At 36.5% G+C, this 14319-nt stretch overlaps 1 protein-coding gene across 4 annotated transcripts in view; it reads right to left on the reverse strand.

The window, feature by feature from the left end:
- Positions 1-12591, reverse strand: part of Rpap3 (RNA polymerase II associated protein 3) — a 30538-nt gene extending 17947 nt beyond the window's left edge. Inside the window, exons 1-8 of one of the 4 annotated variants that reach the window (XM_020171733.2) lie at positions 12485-12591; positions 9459-9614; positions 8565-8705; positions 5447-5569; positions 4428-4555; positions 2335-2456; positions 1700-1770; positions 227-352 (exon numbers count right to left, since the gene is read on the reverse strand). In XM_020171733.2, the coding sequence (XP_020027322.2) occupies positions 227-352; positions 1700-1770; positions 2335-2456; positions 4428-4555; positions 5447-5569; positions 8565-8705; positions 9459-9608 (861 nt within the window). In that variant the 5' untranslated portion in view covers positions 9609-9614; positions 12485-12591. Of the gene's footprint in view, positions 1-226; positions 353-1699; positions 1771-2334; positions 2457-4427; positions 4556-5446; positions 5570-8564; positions 8706-9458; positions 9636-12164; positions 12361-12484 lie in introns of those variants that run through there. The other 3 variants (XM_074083235.1, XM_074083236.1, XM_074083237.1) reach the window with 3 other exon arrangements.
- Positions 12592-14319: the final 1728 nt, after the last annotated feature.

The following is a 14319-nucleotide window of genomic DNA, read 5'->3' on the forward strand; positions in this document are numbered from 1 at the left end:
TGCTCCCTAAACTTAAAAGATTCTATAATTATTATATATTAAGTCATCAATTACTCAAAATTTGAATTAGTAGGTTCCAGACGTTTAGTGTATTTAATTTCTAGTTCCTATTCAAGAACAATTTTAATATAATATTAGAGGAGACAAAAATAACTAATACACAAGAGACTAAGGGCAAATACTCGACAAAACATATTCATTACATGTCAGAATCCCTTTGGATTACCCGATCTTTCTCTGAGATGGCCTGCTGTTTATTCTGTTGTTCTTCAATTTGTTTTTTCTCTCCTCCAGTTGACTTAACTACTGTAACAGTTTCCTTTGGAAATGAGTTTTCTTTGGTTGTTAAAGCCTAGGAGACAGAGCACTTAGCTAAAATAAAACATGTATTGCAAGATGCATTCTTATTTGTCTTTAAAATGAATTTTACTCAAATATATTAGAATTTCTGCCAAACTCAAATAATTGGAATATTTCTTACTCTAATTGGTCTTTCTACTTATTAAAATAAAAAGGTACGTGTGTAAAACAAATTTAATGTGCTTCTTATTCCAATTAAAATAAGAAGTATCCAGAAAAAGTAGTTGTTCATGAATTTACTCAACAAATACTTGGTGAACTTCTATATAGACCAGGCACTATTCTTAGGAGCTGTTTCAAACATAAAGCAGTTAAATTCAGATCACATCACAAATTTCTCAAATTTAATGTTCAGTGATTATTTGATGTAAGACAATATACAAGACAATATAATGCACAATTATAATGAAGTTGATTACCAACAGACTTTATGTGTGGTAAGTGATGGCAATATTTAAAGGCAGATTTTCTTCAATCTTTGTCACTTTTTTCTCAATGTGTCAAAGATGACAAAACAATTGCAGCTTTAATGCAGAGGCAAAGTGAAAGGAATATGCAAGTGCTCGATATTGTTAGACAACTAATTTTATATTTAAATAACTATCCTTATTGTTAAAAAATTAGTGTTTTTGCCAAGACACAAACTATAAAGTTGGAGCAACTTAAAAAGCACAAAATCAAAGAAATACGCAAAAGTTTAGCACAGAAATCAGAGCACAGAACAAAAACAAAAAGATCAGTGAAATAACAAACGTCATTTGAAGAAAAGATAAAGTAGCAGTTCTAAAGATCTCAGCCAACTTTTTTAAATGATGGTCCATTAGGGATCTATACCATGATACTCCTCTAGCTTTCAAATTCATTTGGTAAAACTCTATAGTACAAAGAAAATTAGAAAAGTTCAACATTAAGAAACCTATAGGAGAGGGGCAAAAGGTAGAATAAGGGAAGGGGGTAAATCTAACAAAGATATATTATAAGCTCATATGTAAATATCACAATTTATCTCCCTGTACTCTTATTGTATGCTAATAAAAAAGAAACCTACAATAATCAAACCTGTAATAGTCAAAAAGTTTTAACTTCTCCAGGTGCCAATGGCTCACGCCTGTAATCCTAGTTACTGAGGAGGCAGAGGTCAAGAGGATCGCAGTTCAAGGTCAGCCAAGCGCAAATAATTCTCAAGACCCTATCTCAAAAATACCTATCATCACAAAAAAGGGCTGGCAGAGTGGCTCAAGGTGTAGGTCCTGAGTTCAGACCCCAGTACCACCAAAAAAAGCTTTAACTTCATCAAATAAAGGTCATAAATGATGCACTTTAAATAGCTGTAGTTTACCTGATTGATTTTCCTGAGTTCACTTGTTGCTTCAAAGTTATTTGGTTCCAGTTCTAATACTTTTTCATAATCTAAATAAAAGAGAAAATAAAGAATTTCTGAAAAGGTACAGATATTTTAAAAGTCCATACAAAACAGTAATAATTTACTGCACAGGACATATAAGCAACTATTATATAGTAAAATGAAGGAATACCTAGAAACACTAACATTCAGCTACTAAGCTTTCTTCAGTCCCATCCAGGGTAGACAAAATCCTAACAAAATTCTGTAGCATTTTGGACATCTGCTATCATAAGGAGTACATTAAACCAAGAGACAACAAAATCTACTAGATGTCAGCTTTATTCATATTTTATAATTTATACTGATAATCAGAGAATATACTAGTCACACGTGGTATGATAGCACATACTGGAATGAGAATTTGAACCAGTCTGATTGGTGGCAAGTTAATACGTTCTTTCTTTTATATATATATATATATTTTTTTTAATTACAAAAATAAACTTTGTTCAAATACTTTATGGAATGCTCTGAAGGAATTTATTGTACCTACTGAGCATTCTTTGTATGCTGCCTATTAAACTATTAAAGAAAGTTTTAGATAATGATGATTTGAAAAGTATTAATACCTCTTCTGGCATCCTCTAATTTTTGCAAAGCAAATCGAGCAGCTCCTCGTCTAGCATAAGCCTTTGCATAAGTTCTACTTAAGGCAATTGCTAAATTACAATCAGACTCAGCAACACCAAACCTGCAATTTAAAAACAATAAAATAAATGATGTCAATAAAAGTCACTTATTAAACCAAAACTTCAAATTTTGCATCTAAAATTCCTAAAAATGGGATTATCAGCATGTTTCCCCACCCTTTTATTTAATTAAACCTACTATAAAAGCAGTCCTTTTAGTAGCATTCCTTTAATGAAAGAGACAAGAAGACCCAGTATCACTGCTTTTATTCAGAATTATACTACAGGTCCTCCTCGATGCAGTTCCACGAGTCAGAAATATAAGGCAGAAAAACTGGAAACAAAGAAACAAAACTGACAATATTCTCAGACAATGAAACTCAAAACAATCTAGAAACTCTGCTAAAAATAATGAAAGTTGAGGGGTGGGAGAAGGTGGTCCAAACAATGTATACACATGTGAGTAAATATAAAAATAATAAAAGGTGAAATAAATAAATTTTAAAAAAGAAAATAATTAAAGTTTATCAAGGTGACTACTATAGACCAAAAAGAAAAAACAAAACAAAACACATACATTATTACATGGATGCAAAAAATTATAAGACTGTCTTCAAGACATAAAAGAAGACTTAGGTGGAGATAATTCACATTCATCTATTATGTGCAAAGAGTGGTATAATTATCTCCAAACTGATCCATAAATCTAATGTAATTCTAATCAAAATCCCAACAGGAAATTTAAAGGAATTTAAGAGATGATTCTAAAATGTGTATTACTGAGGGCAAATCCAAGAAAACACTGGACATTCCTAAAGAATGAAGTAGGAGAATATGCCCTACACCAAATATCAAGACTTAAAATTGTAATGCTATGTAATCAAATATGGCATGGAATCAACGCAGGAACAGGCAGTAGACCAATGCAAAGAACAGAGATGAGAAAGTGACCCATACAAATTTGACAAAGAACAACAGTAGTGCTGCAGATCCATGGGGATCACGTGGCCATTCCATAAACAGGGCTGGACAGTCACACTGAAAAATATGAAACTGGAATTCTACTCAGCATATGTGAAAAGTAAAACTAAACATTTTTAGAAGAAAATATAGAAGACTATTATGAGCTCAAGAAAGATTTTTTTTTAAACAAATCATTTTTTAGAGAGCTAACCTTTTAAAAATCAATAAATACAGATACATTAAAATTTCTGTTCAGAAACATTTACTCTATTTATGGAATGAAGAGCTACCCAATTCCAGGATTGAAAATAAAGTCAATTTTTAAAAAAGAATTTCTGTTCTTCATGGAATTTCAATATTTCATCAAGAAAAAGATAAGCCACAAGTTGGCAGGTAGTTATTATAGGCAAGTGTCAAAAAAGATTAGTATCCAGCATAAAGAACTTTTTGTTTTATTTTTGTTTTTTGAGACAGGGTCTTGCTATATATAGCCCAGGCTGTCCTTGAACCCACTATGTAGCTCAGGCTAGCCTTGAATTCTTGATCCTCCTGCCTCAGCTTCCCAAGTGCTGTGATTACAGATGTGTGTCACCATGATTGGCTCACAATAAAGAAACTAAGACCTACTATAGTAAATAGGAAGCCATGGGTGCATGGTTTGAACAACCAGATGTTGATTTTGAATTAAATAAAATTACTCAAGTTGGACCCAGTGGCTCACATGTGTGATTCCAACTGTATGGGAGGCTGTAGGTAGGAGGACAGCAGGCTGAGGCTAGGCCCAGGAAAAAAATGTGATACCCTACCTGAAAAATAAAGCAAATAAAAAGGCTCGGGGTATGGCTCAAGTGGTAGAGCACCTGCCTAGCAAGCAAGAGGCCCTGAGTTCATGCCCCAGCACCACCAAAAAATAAATATAAAATTAGTCAATAAAAAGTAGCAAGTTATAACAATTTATAGTACAAAAAAATATACTTTCAATCTCTCCCACAGTTTATTACAAAAGGCTTTTTAAAATCAGTCTACAAATACAGTTAAAGCCATCCACACACATTATAAAAAGTCCTCACTTTTTCAATCTAAAGTATGCTGATGCTCTGTTTGTCGGCAACACAGGATTATACGGATCAGCATCCATGCCTTTTGTGTAGCATTCAATTGCTTCATCATATTTTCCTTCCTTGAAGTATTTATTGCCCTGAAAGAAGAGAGATTAAGCAAAACGGTCTTTTTACAAGTGCTAAAATTCAGTATATAGTCATTGTATGAGTGTACCCCAATAGCCCGGATATAAAAATGAGCAAAATACCTAACATTACACTTGTACTGTATACCAACCTACAGAAACATAACAAAAGAAGGCACCAACATGAATTTAATCTGGAGAGTTCCACCTTTTTAAAAAGCAATATAACTGGTTTTATAGAAATGAGGCATCTCTCAGAGAAATACTAACCATCATAAAGTTACCAAAGATTCCTGTGATATGAAGCAATAGAATATAATATTCATGCCAAAAATCATACACTGAGCCAGGTACAGGTGGCTTACACCTGTAATCCTAGCTACTCAGGAAGCAGAGATCAGGAGGACTGTGGTTCAGAGCCAGCCCAGGCAAATGATTCACAAGACCCTATGTTGAAAAACCCCATCACAAAAAAAAAAAAGAAAAAAAAAACCTTAAGGTGTAGGCCCTGAGTTGAAACCCCACTACCCTTCCCCCTCAAAAAAAAAAAAAAAAATCACATACTGATTTGAAAATTACTACAGTTTACTATTAAAAACCATGGAACAACTCCAGTACTCTACATATAATTAATTGAATATTCACAACTATCACTGAAGATGTTCTCATTGTTAATCTCATTTTACAGCTGAGAAAACGAAGTACAGGCAGTTGAAAGAACTTGTCATACTGGAACCAGGTAATTAATCTAGCTCTAGACACTGGCCCCCCTAAAGAGGGGTATAGCCAATAACAACTTGAAGCTTGAATATCCCCTACCTATGTTGAAGAAATTTTAGAATTCACATGATTTTTCTACATATTCTGCTTACCTGAAGGATCCTAAACTAACCTAAAAATTACCTTTTCTTTTAGAGCAAGAGCCTTTTGTGAATCTACACAAATTCCATCTTCTTCTGACTCTGACTCTTGAGACATGGAATCATGAGGACTATCTTCTTTGTCAAGCTCATCAAGAATACTGTCCTGAAACCATAAGCAGAATAGTGCTCATAGTTGCCTGACCATCAGGAAAAAAAAAATGTTAGACTCAATAGAACTTAAATTGTTAAAATCTAAGGACCTCAAGTCTATAAAAGCAATCCAAGTAACCTCCCACTGTTAATGTATCCAGAGAAAAAGGTGCCCTTGTTTAGAAAACCAAGATGTAAACCACTTAAAGAATATGACTCTGAATTCATAAAGCAATAAAATCCAAAACCACCCCTAAATCATAAACTAATAGCAATGAGGTACTACAGCTTGACATAGTTTGCAAATAACTACAAATGTAGCACCCAATAGCAGAGTTTTTTTTTTTTTTCAATTTCTTCCTATTTTAAGACAACAAAGACTGCTTATAGAGTACAATTAACTACTGATCTTAACAACCTATGAGATGGGAGTAATTACACATTTTTCACCTGGAGCCAAAACATTACAATTAACTTACTCAAGGTCACTCAGCTAGTAAGTAACTCAGTCAGGATTTGAATACAGGCTTTCTGCCTCTTCAAGAGAACTCTCATTATGTTATACTCACATATAACAGAATGTATTCCAGAATATGGCTGATGCTACCAAGGGAAAAAATACATCCTCTTTCCATGGTAATAATTTTACAGACTGTCAGAATTTTTCAAAATCATATTTTTATCATGTATGATCAGACTGATTTTCAGTAAGATCATTTAATTTTTTTACTTTTAATTAACATAATAACAAATATGTATATGGGGTAAAATGTGATATTTCAATACATATAAACAATGTACAATGACCAAATTAGGATAAGTGGCACATCTAATACCCACCCCATTAAAGTTCATCAAAGCTCACGAAGACACAAACTCCAATCATTATACAAAAAATACTGTGTGCACTTAACGTATTATTTTGTTATTTAAGAAAAAAGGCACTGTTGATAAATTAAGACAAAATAAAATCTACACTTGGTCTCACTGAACAAACATTAAAACGGAATTGAATTCAAAACAGGAATGTGTTTTGGCATGAAGATTCTAGAAATACCATCAGTCTAACAACATTGTAGCCAAAATTACCCAATCTTGCTATGCTGACATGCATAGAAAACCAATGGCAGCAGGACACTAAAGCAAGCAACTCAGACCTGAAGTGGAAAGTAATGGTAAGTGCACACCTCTATCTTGTACTAAAAGGACAACTGCAAACAATGCAGTACAATCATGATGGCACTGTCTGCATGTAACAGGAGTTCATTCACATGTTCAACAAATAAAGAAGAATCTCTATATAAAATCTTAAGGGGCAAATAGACTAGTATTAAATCTTGTATCTAAAAAGTATCATTTCCAACAGCAAAAAATGCAAGACCCAAAATCATACTTCTCTTATACAGGGACAACCCTGAAACAGAGTGCAAACTATTTAAATAAAAGTGCAAGCTCTCAAGTCAATTAGCCTTGGCTTCATTAAGAAAAATACAACCCAATTAATTTGGAAAATTGTCCAACAATATATTCCAATGCTAAATATACATAAAAACTACGACCCAGCAAATCCCCTGGGGGTGCTTATGTCCACAGGAAGACATGAAATGAAAATGCTCACAGCAGGTTTATTCAACCCCAATGTGTATTAACAGGAGAACGGACATACTGTGCTATATCTACACAACAGAATTCTGGTCAGCAATGAAAAAGAACAAAATATTGTTACCCATGATATGGATTAGTATCAGATGATGCTAGCAAAAGAAGCCAAATCAAGAACGTATACTGTATACGAAATTTATATGAAATTCTAAAACTGGCAAAACAAATCAAGAGAATAAAACAGTTGGATAATAGCTGCTTTTGAGAGATTAGCAGCTGACAGGATGCTGGAAATGCTCCATCTTGATCAGGATGGTGGTTTCACATGTATAAACAGGAATAAAAATTCAGAAGGCTATGTGTATTATACTTAATAAAAATGTTAAACATAAAAATATGGAAAGTTATTTATATGGACATATGAGGGAGAAAAAGAAAATGGGATAGGAAAGGAACACACCAGTAGCTTCACCAATACTGGAAAAATTCTTTAAATGGTGGGCTCTTGTATCCATTTTTCTATTATGTCCTAGAACATCTATCTCCACATATTCTTTTGCATGATTATGTATTATATAATAAACACTTTTAAAAGACTAAAAAGGCCAGCTGTAATCCTAGCTACTCAGGAGGCAGAGATCAGGAAGACCGTGGTTTGAAGCCAGCCTAGACAAATAGCTCAGCAAATAGACCCTATCTTGAAAAAAACCCGTAACAAAAAAGGGCTGGTGGAGTGACTTAAGATGTGGACCTGGAGTTCAAACCTCAGCACCACAAAAAAAAAAAAAAAGACCCAAAAGGAATGAATATTTTAATTTGGTAATCGAATCTATCTCCTCAACCTACACCTCTCCCAACCAAATCACCCCCTAAAGTAGGTAAGAGTCCAGAATAAGGGGGGCCAACAGGTTCCCTATTAATTTATCAACAATTCATTTTTTCTTAAATAACAAAGTAGTATGTTTGTTAGATGCAAACAGGATTCTTTTGATACAATGATTAAAGGCTGTTGTCTAAATGGGCTTTGTATCTTACTATTGGGTGGGGTGATAGATATGCCATTAACTGAAAGAGGACTACAGAAAGAAAAGAAAAAAAAAAAACTAATCTAAAGAGCCTTGTAACTAAATTTTTATTCCACAAAAAAACAGTCTCTAAGAGAAGACACAGAGCCAGCAGTGGTGATACAAGCCTATAATCCCTGCCTGAGGGCAGGAAGATTGCAAATTCAAGGCCAACCCATGTTACAAAGCAAGTCTGTGTCAACAAAAAAAAAAAAAAGAAAGAAAGAAAAAAGAGAAGACACAGGTAATGAGAATTACAATTTTTCTTTAATCCGTGACAATTAGCTAATTCCAAGAAAATCTTATTCAAATGTTAAGAAGCCTATGACTATATCAACTTACCACATCAAGTTTTGCCCATGCCTCATAATCATAAGATTTTATCCGGTTTTTTGCATTCTCCTGTTTAGTTTTTTTAGAAGACTCTTTAGCTTTGCCTTTCTTCTTTTTCCTAAAATTTCCATTTCGAATAGGAGGTAAATTCTAGGTGGAAAAAAAAGTTTTGAGCATTCTTCTCTGTTACTTTTTGTATAACTAACAATGTTTAAAATTCTCACTAAATGATATTTTCAAATAAGAAATAATTTTTTCAATTTAATTTTTAAGTGCTTCAAAATACCAATTTACTAGCTTCACTTACTATAATAATAATGCTTAAAAAGTTTAATTCATTCTTTGATGAATGTTGAGTATCATTCAGTCACAAGAAAACTATCACCTGGAAATCCTAATTATGTACAATCCTAAATTCAAACTTTAAAAACTACCTGACCTTTAGTCTTGGCACAATAATGAATAAGCAATAGATCACAGGCAAACTGAAGTGGCTCCAAGTCATTGCATACAATATAAATTACCTACCCATGTTTAAATACACTGGCTTAAGAAAAATATTTGGTTGAACCTAGGTACTATCTGCATTTTTATGCCAAAACTGTATGCTTATATATCATTAAATACATATCTTATTTTCATATAGGTACACACACCCCTACATATTTTACAATGCTATTTGTTTACCTTTTAATTGTATCACATCATCATCCTTTCAGTATCTATTCTCCAACATTTAAAATATCTTAACTGCAGTTAGTATAATCATAACAAAAATTTTGTAAGAAGGAGAATTTCTAAAAATGTGGATAATGTAACAAATCACTTCAGTTTCAGTATTTTCACAAAACGATTTAAAATAAAATATCTTGCTGGATACTAAATTAGGAATTCTTAACTTACCTCCTCAGGAACACCACTCTGTCTTCTTAGCTCTATATCCTTTTCTTTAATGTCTTTTTCCCAGTTTTCTAAATCCCTCATAAAGTCTTGCAATTCTTCTGCATTTTGTTTTACTTGTAGTTGTAATTCAATTGCTTTATTTGAATTCATTATGACCTGCAGAATTTTGATCAATCTCTGTTAAGAATTAAATAACAGATGTTCCTCAAATTACAATGGAATTACAGCCCCATAAACCCATCATAAATTGAAAATAGTTAAATCAAAAATGCACTTAAGTAGGCATGGTGGTACATGCCTGTAATTCCAGCACCCTGGAAGCTAAAGCAGGAGTATCACCAGTTTGAGGCTAGCCTGGACTACATAGTGAGACCCTGTCTCAAAAACACACACCACACACACACAAGGCACTTAATACACCTAATTTACCAAACATAACAACTTAGTAACACACTACAGTGTCAGCTGTTTCCTCTCCTGATACTGTGGCTGAATGAGAACTACAGCTCAATGTCACTACAGAGCATCACAACAGTACTGTGCCACATACCTAAAAGATGACCAAAACTCAAAGTACAGTTTCTGTTGAATGAATATTGCTTTCTGACCATCAGAAAGCTGAAAAATCCTAAGTCAAACCATCAAGTCAGAGACTGTTTGTATTTATTTCACTAATTGACTTTTCCACCACTTTATTAAGAGCCAAAATACACAGACCATGAGAGACTAAAGTGATGATGAACTAAATATCAGTATTATATATATATATTTTTTTTTTTTTTTGGGTGGTAGTACTGGATTTCAACGTAAGGCCTCAAGCTTGCTAGGCAGATGCTCTACCACTTGGGCCATTCTGCCAGCTTAGCTTACTAACAAGTTTGGTCATCCTCAAACATGAAAGGCAATGGCGGGGGGAGTGTCACTGAAATTAGCTAGTAACACCTGTTCACCTCTACAATTTATAAGAATATTCCAATTACTTCCTTTACTCCTCCTTTTTTTCCAACTTGTATTAAACTTTTACTAGTGACTGACACCTATATCAAGGTTTAGGGATGCAAAAACAAAACAAGATCTCTTGTGAAGAAGAAAAAAACAAAATATAGAGTAATCAAATACTAAGTTAGGCAAGGTTTCTCAATCTTAAAATGACTGAAAATTTCTTTGTTGTGCATTGTAGGATGGTTTGCAATATTCCTGTCTTCTACAGACTAAGGTCCAGTATTAACTCTGGATTGTGGCAACCAAAAATGGTTCCAGACAGTGCCAGATGACCCATGAGAGGCAAAATACTGTGTTGAACCATGTACGGAACTGACCACAACGGTTAAGTATAAATCAGATGGTAGGGTATAGAATCAAAGAAGGAGCCCCAAAGGTGTTGAAACTTCAGCTGGGTTTCAAAAATGGGCCAGTCAAGTGATTAATAAGGAGCAGAGTGAGGAACCATGAGGGAGAATAAAGAGGTTAAAGTAGACAAGGGACAAATCTTGAAATGCCAAGCCATGAGTCTAATCTATATTCTAAAAGCCATGTAAAGATATTGAGGTGGTAAAATAAAAAGGACTTCATGATTGGTCAGGTTGAAATGTTAGAGTGTAGAGAAAGACTCAAATGATGTCTTAGATTTCTGGCTTGGGAGCCTGGTAAAATTAGTGATGCCGTTTTGAGTCAGGAAATGTACTTTTTAAAGGAAAATAAGGTTTCACAGTTGAAGGGCAAATGGACAGGACCGTTTCAGTTGGCTGAATGAGTGTTTATGGAACACCAGGAGGAGATACCTAGTAAGTAGCTATAAAATCCTAGAGATAAATTTGGGTGTCACCAGAATAAAGGTTGAAGCTAGAGTCATGCATGTGAACATGTTTAACCACTGTGACTTCTGGGGGGTGGGAATGGAACGCCACCCCTTTATTTAGGGAATAAAGGAAAAGATGCCAACATCAGAAAAATTAGGCAGCAGCACCTAGAGAGATGGAAGGAGACAAGAGTAACTGTCACCAAAGACCAGAGAACGTGAGCTCACACAGTGGGAGAGGTTAGCACTGCCAAATGACACGGAGGAAAAGAAAGCACATTATATTTAGTCATATAAAGCTTACTGAGAGCTTTAATGAGATTTTTAAAGGGTGGAAATAAGCTAAGTAAATGAGATTCTATGGCATTAGAATAAATTTATCTTTAATATAAGTCCTGAGTATTTTCTGGGTATTGAAGGAACAAGATATAAGAAGGAGGATGAGTGATATAGCTTGGCCCCCCAAAGGTGGAGAGAGAGTCAAACTTTAAGGGGAAAGGGAAGTAAAGTGAGAGAAAGAAGGAATTAGAAAGGGGATTGATTTGTCAAGAAGAGTTGCAAAATATTCCACCGAGAATGAAAGAATTCACAGTTGCAGGTGCAGGCGGGTCTTCTGCCTCCTGGCCTCAACAACTAAACAAAATCTCAGCTTCTTTCAGGCAACATCCACGTTTCATTATATATGTGCATCTCTTTCAAAAACAAAACTACTATAATGATTTGCTGGGAACTCAAAAGCAAAAATGAGCAAAAGCGCAGCAACACCCTAAGATGCTGGAGGGAGTCGAAAGCTCTTGCTTTTCACCCATGCACCCCTGAGGCTCTGCAGACCCAACTGCTCCTGTGGAACCTGTGGCGGGGCTGAGGTCCCCGCGGACGACCCGAAACTTGGGGTCCCACGTTCACACCTGACGTCCTCGCCAGAAAGGGGCGGGCCCCTCCGCGGTCCTCTCGCACGTCCGGACCTCCGCAAGTCAGCCAATGCCAGGGCTGCAGAGGTGGCTGGACCTCCGCAGAGCCAAACGTCCACGGCCGGGTGGCGTGCGGAGAGCCCCTCCCGGGACGCCGCTACCCCGGACGCTGCTGCCAGGACACCGCAGGGCCCCGACGCCGCTCCTGCGTCCTCGCCCGCTCCGCTTCGCCCAGGCCCACAGTGCGCCCCCTCCTCCCGCTAGCAGACCGCCCCCAATCCCGAAGTGCCCTGGCGGTAACCTCAGTACCAGCTCACCTGCCCAGGCCGTCACCGCCCGCACCCCAGCCTCTCAGCCCCGCGGCGACTCACGCCGGCCCTTCCCAGCAGGCCCCGCGCGTCTCGCCCCGCCTCCTGAGCGCGGATCGAGCATGCGCAGAAGCTCGGGTTCCGGAGCCCTGCAGCTGTGCTGTAAGTGCTGGCGGGGTCAAGCGCCGGCGGGTTCGGGGTTACTGGGTCCAAAGCAAAATCTGACTCTTGTCTGTTTCCGGTGTGACTGCACTAAGCATGAGAACCCCAAAACTGCAGCTACCGTCACCTATGCTGACCTTTGGACTTCCTTCAGTTTTATCCCTAGTGCTGGCGTTGCTTTTGTCGTGACGGTTGCAAGTATGATAATCATAGAGAAAAGTTAGTTTCTCCTTTATGAACAGACTAGTGTAAACTAGTAACCCTGGAAATTGGCTGGATTTTTTTCCCCCTGTAAGTACTTAAATGAGGCCAGCTAGTCCTTCTGTCTGCTTTCCTTAGGCCTTTTGCAAATAATCTCCTTTTCTAAGGATATCTATCTCTGAGTCTTTGATGTGTGTATTAGGATCTGACTTTATATATGTTCTTGGCATATTTAAAGGGAAGAATATGAAGCTTTTAACACTTTTGGCTTCTGCTTCCTTTGTGAGTGAGCCTTTTATCGCCGTGACAGCCCTAAAATTGCTCCTTCTATAAGAAGTCAACAAAAACAAACAGAAACCAAATTTCAAATTGGATCAACTCTGGAGTCAGACACACTACTTTTGCGCCGCAGGTCTCCCTCAAATTGGATCAACTCTGATCTTAAACTTTATCCCCCGAATTCAGATCAGTGGTTCTCAAGTTCAAAATCACCTAGGGTGATATAAATACACACACAGGCTGATTTTGGGTCCTATCCCAGAGGCTCTAATTTAATTAGTCTAGGGTGCAGCCTCAGAATTAGAAGTTTTTTTAAAGGACAGAATATGGCCGTGCAGTTCAGGGTGGAAACCACCAACCCAGGTGCTGGTCAATGAAAAACCACCTTAGGGTCCTCCCTCATAACGTCCTATCATTGGTAACTTTCCCCATTGTTTCATTGTTTGGTATCTGTATTTTACAATCACAATAGTCAAATCACTAGGGCATCACCAAATACGTACTAATGAAATGAGGTTTTGGCTGGTGTTGTGTTATAGAGATAGGTAATGGAATTAAGAGATCCTGAGATAAGCCTGAAAATAGGAAGAAAAAAAAATGCCAGGGGACTCCTCAGACCCCATGTAACTTATTCTTGGCACACTTCATGCCAAGATATTCCTTATCTCAATCCAATGCAATCCTTTGCTGTTGTAAATTGTAAGACAAGAAGTCCTGGGTTGATTCCACCTTCCGTTATCTCTTAGACAAAAACATGAATATTGATTACACTCCATGCATATGATTAAAATACCTAAAAGCATGCTTAAGTGCTTGTGCAGAGTAACTGTTAATCACCCTCACTCCACCCACCAGGTCCAAATCCTTCCCTACTTGCTGATTGCAGATTATGGTGGGTTTTTAAAGCCTTGAGACAAACAATACTCTCTTGCTCCTTTTCCTGCTTCCATCCCACCTGGCTCAACTGGCCAGATGGGGCCCCACCACTGCTTCTTGTGATGTCTTCCCCAACCTTTAATAAACTCTAGTCCCTCCCTTACTAAATCCACTTGTCTTGATTAGATGCCTCCATGCCAGACACAAAGATTTTGGAAAGCTGATCAGAGATAAACCCACAACAATCCTAATGTATTTTAAAGTTAATAATAAATCAACTTAAAATATACCGATTTATTGATGTTCTTAATGAAACAACTATATTT

Source organism: Castor canadensis, chromosome 8 (assembly GCF_047511655.1).
Source record: "Castor canadensis chromosome 8, mCasCan1.hap1v2, whole genome shotgun sequence".
NCBI lineage: Eukaryota > Metazoa > Chordata > Mammalia > Rodentia > Castoridae > Castor > Castor canadensis.